At 48.2% G+C, this 18,154-nt stretch overlaps 1 protein-coding gene across 1 annotated transcript; it reads left to right on the forward strand.

Annotated features, from left to right (window-relative positions):
- The first annotated feature begins 2,565 nt into the window (after window positions 1-2,565).
- On the forward strand, window positions 2,566-9,191 carry LOC122365477. Its single transcript, XM_043336718.1, has 2 exons — window positions 2,566-2,733; window positions 7,141-9,191. Exons 1-2 carry the CDS (start codon window positions 2,572-2,574, stop codon window positions 8,467-8,469), a joined length of 1,491 nt encoding a protein of 496 aa, XP_043192653.1. The 5' UTR covers window positions 2,566-2,571; the 3' UTR covers window positions 8,470-9,191.
- The last annotated feature ends 8,963 nt before the right edge of the window (window positions 9,192-18,154 follow it).

Below are 18,154 nucleotides of genomic sequence, written 5' to 3' on the forward strand. Positions count from 1 at the left end.
GGGCCGATCGAACGGGTTGTCACCATTCGATGCAGCGATCCGCCGAAGGACCATGGCGTTGGTCACGTGGTGATCCGTGTCACGTGCCGCCACGTGAGGCTCTGCAAAAATTTGTTGTCAGGGCTACAGGCCAACGGATTGATGACACCGCCGCCATACTCACAGGCTCCCTCTCCTCATAGTGAACCATTATCCTAGGGAGGTTTCGGTCCCGAGGGGTGCAAGCTGCACGTGCCAGAGGCAAAAAACGTTTTTTCATGGAAAACGCTCTAAAATCGTCATCTGTTGAGCTAGCACCATGAAACTTGGCACACTGATAGAACTCGACAAGCGCTACAAGATGCTGAAAATGAGTGCGCTAGCACAAGTGTAGCACGTGCTTGACCAACACACTTTGCAATAGAAAGGTGGCGGGTCTTTTCCGAGAGGAGTGATTGGGCCGTGAAGACGTGAGGTATTAGCGCAGCTGTCTCCCGGCGCCTCAGGCCCGCGGATGCAGCGAGGACTTGTCTGTGATGCTGGACACTGTGGACATGGGCTTGACGATAACCAAAATCAGAGCGAACATTTGCACTCGCATTCCGGGACTGGCGCGAACGAACGGGCTGTGCCTAACGTCCTTCATGTCCCAGTCCATTCGTCTAGGGGGAGAAGGTGAGGTGTGCGCTGAAGCTGGTTGTATTTATTATCCAATATCCATGGCATGGGCCATCATTTCCCATTATAAATAGAGACCAATAGACTGAAGCCGCAGTCGAATTGATCACTCCAGTTGTGTGTACGGGGACGTCATGGCTCCGGGCTCGCCACGATGAAGGTGTTAAGTGACATGAAGAGCACGAGCTTCAGTCCTGTTCAAGGACGATCTGAGCCACAAACTGATTCTAGTCATCCTCAGACTGAAGATGGACTCCAAACAGGTGTATCGACGGAGATTGTTTGTTTGTTTGGATTAGAATCCCTTTCGGTCATGTTTGACCATTGCAGGGCTATGGGATGATAGGATAGGTGATGACAGTGGACTGCAACGGCCAGTGGTGGCCGTCCTGGTATGTGAGAGCGGCCCCGTAGAGCCACTCTCAAGCCGTCCGTGTCTGGTCTATTACATTTAGCCAGGGCGGCCTGAAGTAGCGGGCACCTGTTTGCCCTGAATTGATGAAGCAGCACCTGCTCGCGCCTCGTCTGTTCGAGTCTGGTCTGCTGAATACAATCCGAAGAGACGGCGGGTCCGATACCAGGTGGTATTGTCACCCGCTCCGGCATCTCATGTAGTCACAATCGGTCGCTGTCCGATGGATGTGCTCGGGCGGCACCGTTGTGTAATACGTGCCGCTCCACTTATTTCGGCACACATCCCTGAGGGCAACCCTAGCCGACAGGAGATCAACATCGGTTTCTGCTTGTATGAGGTTTCGTCCCCGATTTGCTGCCTTGTCTGCCTCCTGGTTGTCATCGATGTCTGCGTGGCGCGGGATCCAGACAATATGTACCCTTCTCTTGTAATTCGACAGCTTGCTGAGGCAGCTCCAGATCTTGGTTAAGGTTTCGGGAACTGATCCGGCACGCCCCGCTTTCAGGAAGCGTTTGTACTGCAGTTGCGCTACTGTTTATTCTATAGGACCGCGGAGTTGGAAAGGTGAGAAGCACAAGGCTTGGCGGTGAAGAAACGGCCAGGGAGCGGCTGAACTACGTACATCACAGCACTATTGGTTACACTAACGAAGAATGGCTTACGAATCTGCGCGGACTATCGGCTAACCGTAAATCCTTTGAGAGGCTGGATGATCCGATGGTGATGTCGATGAAAGGTTCAAGGTATCTCCTATCGGAGGAAAACGCTGGGCCAAACTGTTTTGCAGGAGTGCGTACCGGGGATGAATATTGAATAATGTATCGATATCCTGTGTTTACACTGATGAGTGATAGTACATCAAAGAAATAAATGTTGTTATTCTGGATCCTGGATCCCAGGATCTGATAGATCCTGGATCCCAGGATCCGGTATCCTTGGATACATTATTAATATTTTGTATTGACAGCAATAGCACAGCAAAGGAACGAATGTAAATATTTCAGAACCTGGATCCAAGGATCCGGTAGATCCAGGATCCAGATCTATGTTGACGGTGGGGCAATTTATCATTCACTGGGTCCAGTTTTGATGTTTCGGTCGCATTTAATCCGCTAACATCGTGTTTTCTCGCGCATCGCCTTTAGTCCGGTGTTACACACAAATCGCAAATGCTCATTAGCATTTAAGACTGCAACGCCTGAAAACGTCCTCGTCGAGGAACTTCATCTCGCTACCGCTCACCAATTACTAATTTTATCGTGAAGTAACTTTCATATTCGGTGTTCCCACACCCATGTACAAGTTTTCTACAAATTCCAATTAAAATCTGAGAGAAAACCCCCCTCGATGACACACCCTCACTGCGTATACGTTCCTTTACCTATGGCTATTCCAAAGATGAGCAAATTAATAAATACTATTACCGTATTTGCGCTATCCTCACTAGTTTTCTTTTTCTTTTCGTGCGGTAGTAAAAATGATGCGACTTAATAGCAGACATGCTTTTCTTTCACAGGAAGATCGAGATTCCCGAGAAGCTGCAGTGCGATCGGTGTGGAGCTTCCGTCAAACACCTGCAGCGGCATCTGAGACGGAATCACGGCGTGACAGACCGTTCCGCTCGGAAGATCATGAAAGACGCCGCTGTGTCCAGTGCCATGGTAATTGCCGAACTGATGACTGTATTTGGAATTGCGTCAAATTTCACTCGCGGCTCAATAAACCGCTAGATTCTGTACCATCTGCGCGCCGGGAGTACGGTCCACTGATGACGATACGAGAACTCATGACCTCTGGAGGCCAAACCGTTGACCGGAGATCAAATTTGAGTACACCAGATCGAAAGAGCTTGAAAAGAACTTTCCGATGCTTTTTACGCGTTCTTCTTGCTCTTCTACAGGGTCTTTCACAATGAATGTCATTTTTAAATTGGCTACAGCGACTTCTTTTTATGTATGGATATGCACAAATTGCACCAATTCTGAAAGCCCAGAATGGAACATTTGTTAATTTGTCACTTTCAACCGCCTAGCATGATCTGGTGCCGAGTTACAGTAGTTTAAGGTTTGCCCCTTGTTTTGGACATGACCAAAGGTTTAAGCCCAAAGGACATGACCAAAGATTTTTTTTTTTTTACCTAACACCAAAAATACCGAAGTTCACGCCACCTAATTTTTGACGACCTTCCGCTTGCTTTTGGAATTTTTGAAATCGGCCAAGTATTTTAGGAGATAGCAGGGGGGCTCTAAAAAGTCCCCCAGCAGGGTGTGAGTTATAGGAATACCCCAGTGGGATGTGGGTTAGGGATGTCTGGCGCCCAAACTAAGGCAGCTAGGAACGATAAAAAACATCAGATGCGCAATGAAATTCTCTATCTGTATAGTTTCAACGGATTTGACCTCAGGTCCTCTGTTTCGGCTCCAGAGGTCAAAGTTCTCAATAGGTCAACTTCATTTTGACCCAAGGCTAAGGTCAGGTCAGGTCAAAAAGGTTAAAATGGGTGTCGATTTCATGGTCTAGCATGTCCCCTTCATAAGTTGTTCACAAAAACGCATTTCCCCATGGAGTTATGATGGGCGAGGTCGAATGTTGATCTAACCATAGGTCAATAATATGAAAAATCCGAGATATACATTTTGTAGCCCCACATGGTATAGATGTGATGAAAACTGACATCTGAACTACCCCCTATTTACACAGCCGCTGTGACGTCACCTGGGCAGTACAATTTTCCTACTGAACAAACCGTATAGTAATCTGGCACTGGACCCCCCCCCCCCCTTCGCCAGAATCCGAACTTTAACCCGCTCGGCGGTGGGGTAGAGGTAATATTTACCCACCTCTGCCCCTCCCGGATATTCGCGATTAAGGTATCGGAGTCGTGGTGGTGCTGTTCCGGCTCCCGTCTCCCGACCGACGCCGACTCTGACTCCGACTCCCGGCCTGATACGAAATACGAAATTCCTCGCACGTCTGGAGGAGGCACAGAAGTGCCTACTTTTGAAGATTGTTCCGATGACGTAAGACGTAAGAATGGATGCGGGTGCTGCCGTCAAATAAGTTTTCCAACATCATTTTTCCACAATTAGTGAAACTCTTAATTACCTATCATCCGCGGTCAGGCCACAAGCCGACCTGTGCCAGAAAGCGTCAGTGGGTGGAGGGGACCATGTTATTCTATCAGGCATGTTAAACTTTGGGATAAAATTTTGTCATAGCACTGGAGTTGCGCGATCGGGTGGTGGGGTCAGGGCCAGCACAACAAGCTATGCTTAGTGCAGGCTCTGATCCCTCAAACCCGCCCAATCAAAACATTCGGACTTAATTAACCCTCGCCCCGTTGGGGGGGGGGCCATTTTGGCCCCCCCCTGTGGTTTTTCCTGAATAGCAAGAAAACGGCGGCGCGCAGCGCCGCCAAATTTTCAGTACCTTCCCGGGCATCAATTTGACACCTTCACACCAAATTTCAAGTCTTAGGTCACCTTAGGTCAGGAGTTATTGAGGTCAAACTGAGGTCATGTTCGAGCAAAAATGAGCAAAAAACATGCAATCTTGAAACGCTCACCAAATCTACAGTTATCAAGCAATTTCAAAGTTCTTTATATGGTCTAGTAGACAAAAAGCGGCGCTACAAAACTGCTATCTCGGATTTTCAAAATTTTTGGTTTTTGACCAAAAAAAATCAAAAAATTGATTTTTTTAGAAAAACTTTGAAAAAATCCAAAATTTTTCCGAATTTCGAAAAAAACCGGAATATATGTGATAGTCCCAGCGCTCTTCTATATACATACCAAATTTCAGATCGATATCTCGTTTTTTGGCCAAGTTATAGCGAAAAAAACTGTTCAAAAATGATGACGTCAAATTTTTGAACTCAATTTTTAGCAATTCTAGACCACGTACGGCAAAACAAAGACCACCATTGAACTCCCCGTGATGAGCTGCATCGATTCGATACCCATTTTATGCAAAAATATTAACTTTAAAATTTGACCTAATTTGACCTGACCTTGACCTGACCTTGACCTGACCTTGACCAAAACGTGATCTTAGCTGGCCCCAAATTCTGCCTGACCCATATAATCGCATTTGTCATGTAAAATGGACCATAAAACATGTATCACACGACACTTTCATATTGTGACCCCCCCGTGACCTGACCTCTGTGACCTGACCTGGTATCAGTGACCTCAAATAGCAAAATATGTGTTTGAAGAACATTTCCCCATCGATGATTTTCAATGAAATGCATTTTACTCGATTTTACAACGCATTTCTTGAAGTGCCTGTAAACGGTGAAAATTGGACCTTTGACCTGACCTGTGACGTCATCGGTTTGACCTAGGTCAATAAAATTGGGTCACAAGGTAGTTCCCCGTTGGGGCTATCCAACGCCGTTTACCGCTTGTCGCTATGTTGCGTGGTTCTCGAGATCTTAGGGGGGGCCAAAATGGCCCCCCCCCCAACCGGGCGCGTTGCTCGGCAGAGCCCAACGGGGCGCGGGTTAATAAAATACAATGGAAAGGCTTTAACTGCCCCGGCCTCAATGATCAATTTCTAAATGTTTGTCATCGCGTCACAACTTACAATTACAGTCGTTGAAGGATTATACTTAAACTCACGAAACGTAATTCATACATCAGTACACATCAATTGCATTCTCGAATTTTATTATTGGGACCATTTTTTTCGACCGCGGTCCATTACCGATGGGGTCAAATGGATGAATTTGAAATGTATCTGAATGGCATCAATGTCCCAAAAAATTTTGATTTGGGTTGAAGATGACACCCAATGGTGAATAATTTTCCACCCCTATTATGATTTTCAATGTGGATTTCCCACTCTCAAATGACCAGGGTTGTGCTCGACTCAAATTTTCGGGACTGACTCGACTCTGACTCATGTGATAACCTAGGTGACTCAACTCTGACTCGACTCACCACTGAAATTTTATTGGTTGACTCAATTCTGACTCAACTCAAATCCCAAATTTCCCAGCCCGACTCAACTCTGACTCATTTGAGTCAGAATGAGTCAGATTTGAGTCAAATATGACTCATGACTCATCACATTTTGCCAAATTTCGCCCAAAAGTTGTTGACCGGAGGGGGGGTGCGGTCGAGTGTAGCTATAGGTTTGTAATATTAGTTGCAGTTGAAATATTAGCGTTTTCTCTTCGGCAGAATCAGTGCCTCAAATTTGACTTAAACATTATTCAGTTTGGGAGACTGAATGGCATAGTTATCAATTCATAACATTATGTTATGTTATGTTTAGAAAAAATCAAAAGTTCATCATTGACGATTCAAATGAAATTTTTCACTACCGGTCACCGGTCGTTATCATAGTTCATCGAAAGCTTTTTCTAGCAATACGGGTGACTTTTGACTGGAAGTTACATCCTCTAAAACAAGTTCAATGTGTTTGCCTCATCGAGACTAATTCAGTTGAGTTATATGCAGCATGACCTTTCTGGTTCAGCCCAGGTTAAAATTGTGCTTCTGTCAAATTAGGTATATATCATTTGACCACAATGGATCAGAAAAACACGGCTGTGCAAGCCTCAATCGTCTATCTCTGCGGAGTCGAAAGTTGTGACAGAAAACGTTTTCACGGAAAGCAAACTTCATGTTTTTTGCACCCTCTATATTCATTTGCAAAAAGTCTTTCCAGCAAGATCTATTGTATCGACAAGGGGTGTCGTAAATTATAACGCGTTCAGGAGTCGGAGTCGAGGCAGCTGAGCCTATTCAAACTCCTGACTCGTGGCCACGACTCCGGCGACTCAGATTCCGACTCCGAAACCTGTTTGTGATGACTACAGAACGGCTTAAGATATCGACACTAAACTTGCGTTTCTTTTTGTTACATCATTTATGCACATTCTGTAAAAATTTTGGCGAAATCCGACTTTTTTGGGGGGATGGGTGTTTTATTACGTCATTAGACGCGATTTTCGTCTCCCCTCCCTCTTCCTCCCCTCCCCTTCCCTTCCTCCCTCCTTCTGACCTATCCTACCGAGGCAAAATATACCACCGGATTTTAGTTGTTCTTTTCTTTTACAGGAGTCGGAGCTTCTTGGCGGAGCAGTTGGCGACGATGGAGAAGATGCTCAAGACGGACCTGATATCATCAGCCTCTTTGTCGCGTCCAAGCAGGGGTGGCGTTTAAAGCCAACCACGGCACGGCGACAGGAGCGGCAGCTCAGGGCTCTGTTCAGGGAGGTGTCGGACTCAAAGAGTCCCTCTGATATACTGCGGAACCACCTCGACGACGTGGAGCGACTTCTCCTCAAGAAAGTCCCCCACCAAACTGCTTCGGTGAAATCGGCAGTCATCGCCCTTTTGGAATTCGAAAGGTTCGCCAGCGTACGTGAGCCAGAGCACGCTGTGCAGTGGGATGCCGCCCGACGGCGCTTACAGACTTGGAAGCGCGATGCATCGTCTCTGGACCTACATAGAGAGGCGCAACTCCAAGATAAACTCGGAGAAGACGGTTACCTGCCCACCCGAGAACAGCTGAATGAGCTACGGAAACTAGTTGAAGCCGAGCTCCCAAAGATGTGCGCGATGACTTCCGACATTCGGCGGACGGACGCCGTAAAGATGAGACGCCTTCTAACTTCTGCGATCCTCCTTCAGAACTTCCAGAGGTCTGGGGTTATCAAAAATGCAAGACTGGACGAGTATGCTAAAATGAAGAACGAAGTTCTGCGAGTGAAGGACCACAAAAGCAACGCAACGTACGGATCCGCGAACTTGGTCGTTCGCGGTCTGGTGAAACATCTCGAGGTGTACGTCGAACACTTCAGGTCGTTCCTGGTAACAGAAGATAAGGTGGACCTGCTGTTCCCCTCATCGGACCCGGCGGACGACATCGCCGAAGTCTGCCGTGGATTCCAGGTAGACTTTAAGCTGACGCCTACGATGATCAGGAAGGCTGCCTCCACCGCCGCGTATGACGACCTGACGGACAGCGAGCGCCGTAAACTGGCGGACCACATGACACACAGGTCGGCTACGCAGTTCCGCGCCTACTCAGCAAAAAACAGGCGGGCGGAGGCGACCAAAACGGTGCAAAAGATGAAGCAGGTGCTGTATGGCTGTGATGAGACGACAGACACAGAAGATTCTGAGCCTCGTCCAGCTGCTGTGGCCTTCAGCTCAGAAGAGGTGGCAGTCTTGGAGAAGCAAGTGCGCAAGATGATCAGTGATGGTACGTTTGTGTCTAGCAGGCTGGCACTTACTATGATGTCAAGGAACAGCCCTTTGTTTGACTCACGATCACCTAAGTGCGTCGAGAACAAACTTAGGGCAATGCTACAGAGTGCTCGTGAGAAGGGGCGGTGGGACCGGTATGCTGATGAGAGGGGAGGACGGTCGCGCAGGCGGTAGTTTCACGGACAGCCGTGTGGTACACACAGAAAAATATTAACACCGTTAGCGGTGTAATTGCACAGTACATATCTGAGCACTTGAGGAAAGTTAATTTAGTCCCTTCCCCGCTTAAATTACTCGCGCTTCCAAATGAACACCAGGAAGAAGGTAATAGAACACTGTTAGGAGGGTTGGGTGTTTTGCTACATGTAGTAAAACACCCAACCCTCCTAACAGTGTTCTATTACCTTCTTCCTGGTGTTCATTTGGAAGCGCGAGTAATTTAAGCGGGGAAGGGACTAAATTAACTTTCCTCAAGTGCTCAGATATGTACTGTGCAATTACACCGCTAACGGTGTCAATATTTTTCTGTGTGTAATCGCTCTGTTGTGAGGGGTGCCCCCGCAATTTCAACCGTTCACAGCGTTTTTTTTTTTCAAGTTCTGCTGCGACAGTCGTATGGCAATCGTTCTGTCAGTTGTGAGGTGTACCTTGTCCCCGCAATCGGCAACCGTTCACAGCGTTTTTTTTTTTCAAGTTCTACTGCGACAGTCGTATGGCAATCGTTCTGTCAGTTGTGAGGTGTACCTTGTCCCCGCAATCGGCAACCGTTCACAGCGTGTTTTCATAGTTCTGCTGCGACAGTCGTGTCGCAATCGTTCTGTTGAGTGAACTCGCGATCGTTCGCGTTCACACAGCGTTTTTCCAAAGTCGTTGGAAAATACACTGCATTAAGATGAGCACTGTATGTGTTAACGAATACCTGCTCCCATGACAAGTATGCGATAGTAGATGATAAGCATTTATCGGAATTCACTGGGATGAAAATCAATAGCATACAAGTCCATATATTTCGACAAATATTGCTTTGTCTTGATCAGCTGGACAAAAATATATAAAAATTATTTCATTAAGTATCCGAGAGCAATAATGTAAAGTAAGAATGTTAGACAAATGGCAATGTTTGGCTAATGTTTGGTTAGAATGACTGCCGTGGGACACCTGGAGACTTAATACCAGACAACAGCCGGGAGCACAGCTTAGGAGTTTGATGGGATTAACGTCGCGGGGTCACTAGCAAGCACGCGGGCGCGACTGCACACTGGCACGTGGACTGGCTGTGGAAATGTGATAACAGCTACAAACGTAAGTTACACAGGAAATGTCGAATTTCACTGCGGTTTTGATCAGTCACCAGTCAACTATTCGCCGGACACTGTATCTGTTATCACTGATGACGTGATAACTGTATCTTTTATCACGTCATCACTCCGCCACCTAGCATGACCCGGTTAAATTTGTTTTACCAAACGATGGACAATGATGCCCCAACATGTGTGAGAAGTTTCATTATGATCCTTGGACTGTGGATCCTTTGATCCTTAAGACTGTGGGTACCAGCGTAAGAAAACCTCTAGACTTTGGCACACACCCCGGAAGAACCGGTCGGAGGCTGTACCTCTTTGGCATCAATAACTCATTGACCTGACATTTAGCGTCCGTCTAGGATAAAACTTGGAAGGGTCGATACGACCCACCTGCCTGTGCGAGGGTTAATTCACCATACTTGACCCGTTTTCGAAATGTATTCCGCTAGCCGCTTGTGGTCAGTAGTGTGAAACGCCCCCCCCCCCCCCCACATACACACATGCAATTATAAACACCGACAGTACAGGGTGGATTAAGACTCGTAATACGTCACAAATCCATACACCCCTTAAGACCCTTAATAACACTTAAATAGCTGAATAGCTGAATCAAGACCAGAGTGAAACATTAGGACATGATGTGAATATCACATTTCAGGAAGTGTTATATGTTATGTAATGCTAAAGATCAATCAAATATACAGAATAAACAACGCAACATATAAATCATTAATAAAGTTTTTTCCTGTAATGCGCTTAAATCGTCATTTTTTCCCTTCATGCGCTTAAACACGCAATTTATTTGTCATTTTTCGGCGCACTGCGCCGACAAGGGACAAATTTCTGGGACTTAAAAGCGCACATAGGCAAAAGTGCGCCAGAACTGAACCAGCCCAAAATATAAAACTTATTTTTTAGGAAAAGTATGACGAAGTTCTTATTTATTGAAGTGTTTTATGATGTTTTAAGATGAGACGAGTAATATCCAAACACTCGTTCTTCAATTTAACCGTTTTTTTGTTAAATCACTTTTCACAAATTCAGCTTAAAAGTCGAGTGGGGCTGCATGAGTTTAACATTGTCCATACAGCCAGATGGGGCGCAATTTTCCTGAAGTGCGAATAGCTGCTAGCCGAGACCAAAATCTTGATCCGCGCATAAAACACTGGTAAATATGATGAAAAGCATCATATTGTGTACAGTAACGGGTAATTTATCAGCTTTATATTAAAGAAATTCACATTTTAAAAATGTCCACTAGTATTGAGGGAAATTGCTGATTTTCCACTCACGGCGCATTTTGGTCAGTATAAGCGCACTTAAAAACATGAGCGAATTTCGACGCTGTGTTTGCTCAAATTTAATGCATTTAAGTCATATTATTACTTTGCCATGTTCCTGAGCATAATACATGCATATTTCATTCAGTGGCATCGAGCGTTTGAAGATTATGCGGCATTTTACTTTCTTTCCAGTCCAGGCGCATTTTCCTGTGCAAAAACGCAGGAAAAGCGCAGTCCAATCTAAGCGCACCGTGTACATCGGCGGCGCACTCGTTTCCTCGTAAAGCGCAATCCGATTCCCTGTCCAAATCTGCTCTTGGGTATTGACAGCGCATCAACTTTCTGCTCCAGTGCTGATACAACACCTGCCAGTCTTTGGATTTCACCCCTCAGCTCATCCTGTTCCAACGGCACACGTCGGACTGCCGCTGGGGCAAACACCTGCTCAAGCCGTCTTGCCCTCGAGATGAGGTCTCTGTATGATTCTGATTGGTCACCACCAAGGAGAAGCTGGGCTCGCAGAGTGTCAGCCAACCCTCCATTGATGAAGTGGGTTTTGCACAGACTTTCGAGCTGAATCTCAGTAAAAGATGGATACGCCTTCCGCGCCAGCGTCTTCAGAGCATCACCAAACTCTGGGAGGGGCTCCCCTGCCAACCGCCTCCGAGATACAAACAGAAGAGCATAGTCCGACTCCAAGGCAGTTGCAGAGTATTCCTTTCGCAGGGCATCCTGCAGTGCTCTTACAGTGGTTTTCTCCTCAATGGGTAGACGGCGGAAAAAATCAAAAGCTGGTCCACAAAGTGCAGTAGGAAGCTGCAGAGCCTGAATTTCTGGGCTCCAACCATTTGCTCTGGACACTACATCAAAATGATCCAGGAAACGTTCAACATTTCCCTGGCCATCAAACTTATCAATTTTGGCATGACCACCAACAGCCCCAAGTAGCTCAGGCTTAGTCTCCACCATACTTCTTGGCTTCAGATAGTACACACAGTCCGAGCTCCCAGGACATGCAGCATGCAAAGCTCACTTCATGCAACCAGATCATGCATGGCCATCAAGCGTGGGTTCATCTGGGCCGAATCAATCAGCTGCCACCAGTGTAATGTTCAGTTCAAAGCATGTATTCGGCCCAGGTACAGGTCTGCCGGGGAAGGATAACACACAGTCACAACATGCACAGGACACATTCGTCACTCACTCAAACGTCAAACGCAAAAACATTTCAGAGCGAGAACACTGCTGACTTGCGTCAGACCGGGCGGCCTAGAACAGAGTGACCGCGCATATACACTCAAACCCCGCGCCGCCACCGTCACGTGACACGAGTCGCTCCACCAATCAGAGGAGGCCGCCGCCTCAGCAGCCTTGCCGCCCGGGGCGCGGGCGGCCGCCCGCCTGCCGCCGAACGCTGCTCGCCGAGGCCGGCCCGGCTCCGGGGCCGCCCCAGAGAAGACGCTCGTAGTGTCGCGGAAAAACCGGTTATATCTTGTTATATATAACCGGGCGTATTTTCCGCTTCCCCTTCGAGCTGCCAGCAAACAGACAATTAGCTATGCTATGCGTAACCAACCTCAGTGCAAACCTCACAACCAAGTCCGTCCAGGAAAAACACTGTAGCTGTACAAAAAGGGGCTATTGGTATATTCAGCCCAATGAACACGACACAGACATACTAGCAAGTATACATGTCTCAACCGAGACTGCCCTGCCAACGGGCCGCCACCCCTCCCCCCGCGCGGCGCAATGGTGTCACCACCCATTCAATACATCCACCCAGACACCAATGCGCCATAACAAAACACCCCTTTCCCGAGACCAGCAGACCGAATGGGGGATACAAATAAACAACAAAAGACTTTAAGTCGCCGCCAGTGTCGAGACCAGTGGCAGAGCCCACCCAAATACGTGCTTGGTAGTTGGTTGAAGGTAAGTAATTATTTCCTCAACCTGGCCCGGAGCTTACCAGAAACGCCACGATCCCTAAAACCTGCCAACATGAATGTGAACGATACAGCGGTCACCAATGAAGAACAATATTACATTTATACCAAAACCCTTACAGCAAGACTAACAAGTAACAACCATTAGCATTAGCCACTACTGCGATGATAGCCTCCACCAACTAAAGACCCTCGATATACCCGACGAAAAACAACCATCCATGAGTTCTGTGGCAGTTAACAAAAGCTGTATTTTCCTTTACCTTGAACCCTATACACATACCTATCAGCGCGACCATGCATTCTCCCAAAACTTTGGAAGGGGTTAGAACAGTATCAACGAAGGTCGTTGATAGCCGCCCAGCAAAAAATGGGAGCGCTCTCAGCCCGCTCCAGGAATCAGCGCTCCAAGCCGCCGTAATGACGCCCGCGCTATACCGGGCGTCCTAGCGGCAGCCACCTACGGGTAGACTAGCGAGCCGCCCCGCGGCCGTTGTAGAAGGTGGAAGAAGGGAGCATCCCGAGCAGCACCAGGGGCCGTGAGAAACGGCTTCCCCGGGCAGACTAGCGAGCTGCTTTTTTATTATTGCTAATGTTAATTATTATTGTTATTATTGTTATTATTGTTATTATTATTGTTATTATTATTGTCATTATTATTGTCATTATTATTGTCATTATTATTGTTATTATTTTAGCGCCGTCCCCCCAAAAAAACATGGTAACCCAATGGTTGTTAGGCAACTAACAACAGAGGCCACAGCTACTGTTACGTGTACCTTAATCCCTGTGATATGCGTGGCAATGATAACGACCATGAATGTTACCTAAAGCTTTGCAAAGGTTAAAACAGTGACCACGAAACTATAGGTAATCAGGTCATAGATAGCCGACCAGCAAAAGGGGAGAGCTCTCAGCGCCCGCCGGCATCCACATTCAAAGCCGCCGGAATGACGCCTGCGCTACCGGCGTCCTGGCGGCAGCCACCAACGAGCAGACGAGCAAGCCGCCCCGAGGCCGTTGTAGAAAAGCACATCCCCGGCAAACTAGAAAGCTGCCCAGAGGCCGTTGAAGAAGGGGACTACCACGGGCAGACTTGCGACTAGCGAGCTACACCCGAGGCTGTTGTGGGAGGGGACGCCCGCGGGCAGACTATCGAGCCGCCCCGAGGCCGTTGTAGAAGGGGACACCCCCGGGTAGACTAGCGAGCTGCCCCGGGGTCGTTGTAGAAGGGGACACCCCCGGGCAGACTAGCGAGCTGCCCCGGGGTCGTTGTAGAAGGGGACACCCCCCGAAGGGGACACCCCCCCCCGGGCAGACTAGCGAGCTGCCCCGGGGTCGTTGTAGAAGGGGACACCCCCCGGGCAGACTAGCGAGCTGCCCCGGGGTCGTTGTGGAAGGGGACACCCCCGGGCAGACTAGCGAGCTGCCCCGATGCCTTTGTAGAAGGGGACACCCCCGGGCAGACTAGCGAGCTGCCCCGATGCCTTTGTAGAAGGGGACACCCCCGGGCAGACTAGCGAGCTGCCCCGAGGCCGTTGTGAAGGGGACACCCCCGGGCAGACTAGCGAGCTGTCCCGGGTTCGTAGAAGGGGACACCCCCGGGCAGACTAACGAGCTGCACCGAGGCCGTTGTAGGAGAGGATATCCCCGGGCAGACTAGCGAGCTGCCTCGGGGTCGTTGTAGAAGGGGATACCCCCGGGCAGACTAGCGAGCTTCACCCGGGACTTGTAGAATTGGGCATCCCAAGATTCTCCAAATGTTTAGGGCAATTACCCGACCTGAATACCAAAATACCCGCTGTTGAAATCTGATAGTATCCGCATCCCCCCGCCACGGGCAACAAGCTTGCCTTCCCGCTAAGCTCCGGATTGATCAGGGACCAAAAGACCGGCATACAGACAGCCCCTACGCTGTAAACAGGCCAATATGGGTAAAAATTGCCGTAGCTTCCTAGCTCGACACGTTTTGGAAGTGTTTACTGCCTCCAAACGCCGAGCTGCCTCAATGTCACCCATAGAAGGTACAGTAACTCACCCACCAACCAATCATAGGCAGGTCCTGAGTGACAAAAGTACACAACCTGAGTACACACAACCAGGTTGCTATCATAAAAATGTTAGAAATTACTCGGAACATCGTATGGTAAAATTAAAATTCCAACCACTCAATGACCCCCGGTGACGCCGACAGCGCACGCAGCAACCGCGCGCGACCCCTGACAGCGCGCCTCCGAATAAATTAATAAAAAATATATAACGCTTGGAAAAAGGCCATACATCACAAAAAACAGCTCACCTCCCAAGGGGTACGCTCACTACGCCAAACCTTACGCCAGTATCAGTTGTCCTGTATGGGAACCACGTGTCAACCATAGCCAGGCATAACCAACGACAACTCTACAAACTCAACTCCCAACCCTCAACACCAACACCACCGGTTAACACCGGCCCACCTCAGTGGCCACTCAACACCTAAGCCGGCCAGGTCGCGCGCTTGGAGCTGCTACCCCTTGGAAGAATGAGCTGAATCCATTTAAACGGAGTGTAGAATGCCAATATCCAGCGTTCTAAGCAAAAGCAAAGGTATAACAAATTCCATCTAAAGTGATCAAGTACCTACCTACCGGAGCGATACGTAAACCCCCCAGTTACTTGAATATCCTGGGCAACATTTGGTGTTGACCAGTGAAGCGCCATCAATAAATTGTTTTTTATATTGTTTGTTTGTTTTTATTTTTACTTTATAATTCTTTTAGTTTTTTTTTATTTCATATACCTACATTTTTTATACCTAACCCCCATTTACCCAAAATAACCTAAGCGCAATTGGCGTTGATCAGTGAAGCGCCATAAACTACTAATAAAACTCATCGCTCCGACAGCGCCACGCCACTATAGCTGAGCCCGCCATTCACGGGGTGCGCTCACCATGGCAAACCTTATGCCAGTAGCCGTTTACCTGCATGGGAACCAAGGTTCAACCATAGCCAGGCATAACCGGACAACTCACCAAATTCAACCACCGCTCACAACACCATCACCACCTCATTGGTGAACCGCACTGGCCCACATCAGTGGCCAGTGCCACCCAACACGTAACCCGGCCAGGTTCTGCACTTGGAGCCGCTATCCCGTGAAAAAAAAAATGAGCTGAATTCACTCATACAGAGTGTGGAACGGCTAAGTCCAGCGATCTAAGAGAAGAAAACAATAAGACCCCTAGTTTGTAAATGATGAGTTGTAACCGATGAGTTTTTTTTTATTACCTACCCCTCCCAAAACAAATTAATATTTTAACTGGAAATAAACCATACCCAGCCATAAACCACTTCAAATAACTCCGCAACTAGCCCATTTTCCACCTCTTACTAACCATACACCCGGACCAGTTAGGCATCCCACCAACCCCTCCATTATTAACAAATTGCATACGAACTTTATCAGCCATCAAAGTATAAAAAACAATCAACGTCCTTGCAAAAGCAATATTGCATACAGAACACTCATTAATAATTGAAAAATACTTCTTAGCGAAAGAACCCACAAAAAAACTGAATTTCACACTCCCTTTGCTCTGCGACGGTTGCACTAGATCACCAAAAAACACGGCCAAGGCGGCCACAACCGAGCTGCGACCATCCGGACAGCTCAACACTCAGTCAGTACTGAGTGAGTGACGTCAACCCGTGTGACGAATTAGGTGCGCGGCGTCGGCGGCGCGGCCGGCCGCTCGGCCCGATTACGGGCGGCTCCTTTAGCCACTGTCGGCTCATTAGGTTAACAAATCCGCCGGCGGGGAGCCGACCAGCTCTGCGGACATGGTCAGAGGAGCGGCACTGACCGGGACCGGTCGAGGCCACAGGCTAATGTCTCTGTCCGGCCTGGAGATGTGTGGGAACTAGAGCGGCGGGATGACAAGGTGAGGATAACCCACTAGCTAGCTTCCTATAGGCCGAAGGATGGCTTGTAGCATCTGCTGTCCTCTTTTCCTCAAGCTGATATTATTGCATGTGCGTATTGAAAGATTGGATGCCAACAAAGCAAAGCTATAGCGTTGATGTTACTGAATTTGAATTGAAAGCTTCACGAGTAGAATCTTAGGTTCATTAGTTTAGTTGTAGCCGCTTGCATGTTGGCGCCGTCATCTGTCGTCCATTTTGGACCAGTCCGTGATAGTTGTAAATTCTATACACCCTGCAGCTATCTCTGAAGTAATACCTAACCATTTACCGAATATGGTGACATACTATAAACGAGGAAATCGTTGTGTGGTTACAAGCCATAAAATGTTGCATTTAATCGCAGTTTTCGTGTGTTTTCGATGACATCAGATTGTGGTAGCAGAATACTGCATTAGTGTCTACGGAATAACAATTGGCTTTGATTTGCTGCCTGATATTGGGGGAGATGGGGGCGATTGAGAAGGATGTGGTGCGATAATTGAACTTCATTCTTCTATCATTGCCCGAAACAGAATACAGAGTCTAGCGACATTATAATTTTGCTCCAACTGCAACAGTACATTAATTAACTCAAAATGACAATAAACTCTCGTTTCCAGGGACATGTTTAACATTCGCAGTGGCACACCACTTCATGCACTAAAGAACAAAGCAATTGATAATTGTGAAGTCCAATACGATGCGCCGAAATGTACTAATAAGTTAAGTTATCCCAAACCAAAGTGAATTATTTTACCGCGTTGACCGCAACGCCCTATGAACGCATTTATGTAAATTAGCCGCTGCTTGCTCTCTGGCTCCCACGATGTCCCCGTGCCGCCGGCCGGTCCACAGGTAGGAAAACAAACAGTTCATTCATCAGAGGCGGAGCACTCGGCGGGACACTGGCTCCGGCCGCCGCGGGAGGCGGCGGCCACGGCCGACACCGCGGACCAGAGACCAGGGAACAGGGAACAGGGACGAGGGACCAGGGACCGGGGACCGGGGACCAGGGACCGGGGACCAGGGAGCGGAGACCGGGGACCACAGACCAGGGACCGGGACCAGGGACCAGGGACCAGGAAACAGGGAACAGGACCAGGGAACAGAGACCGGGTACCGGGGACCAGAGACCAGGGATCAGGGACTAAGGACCAACCAGAGACTAGGGACCAGGAGGCAGGGACTAGGGACCAGAGACTAGGGACCAGGAGCCAGGGACTAGGGAGTAGGGACAATGGACTAGGACCACGGACCAGAGACCGGGGACCAGGAACCAGGGACCGTGGACTAAAGACCAGGAACCGGGGACAAATGGTCTTTGTCTCATCTAATTACTACTGTGTAGAGTAACGTTGCATTGAAAAAAACAACTTTGCCAT

This window comes from Amphibalanus amphitrite, unplaced genomic scaffold, assembly GCF_019059575.1.
Source record: "Amphibalanus amphitrite isolate SeventyFive unplaced genomic scaffold, NRLGWU_Aamphi_draft 000742F_arrow, whole genome shotgun sequence".
Lineage (NCBI taxonomy): Eukaryota > Metazoa > Arthropoda > Thecostraca > Balanomorpha > Balanidae > Amphibalanus > Amphibalanus amphitrite.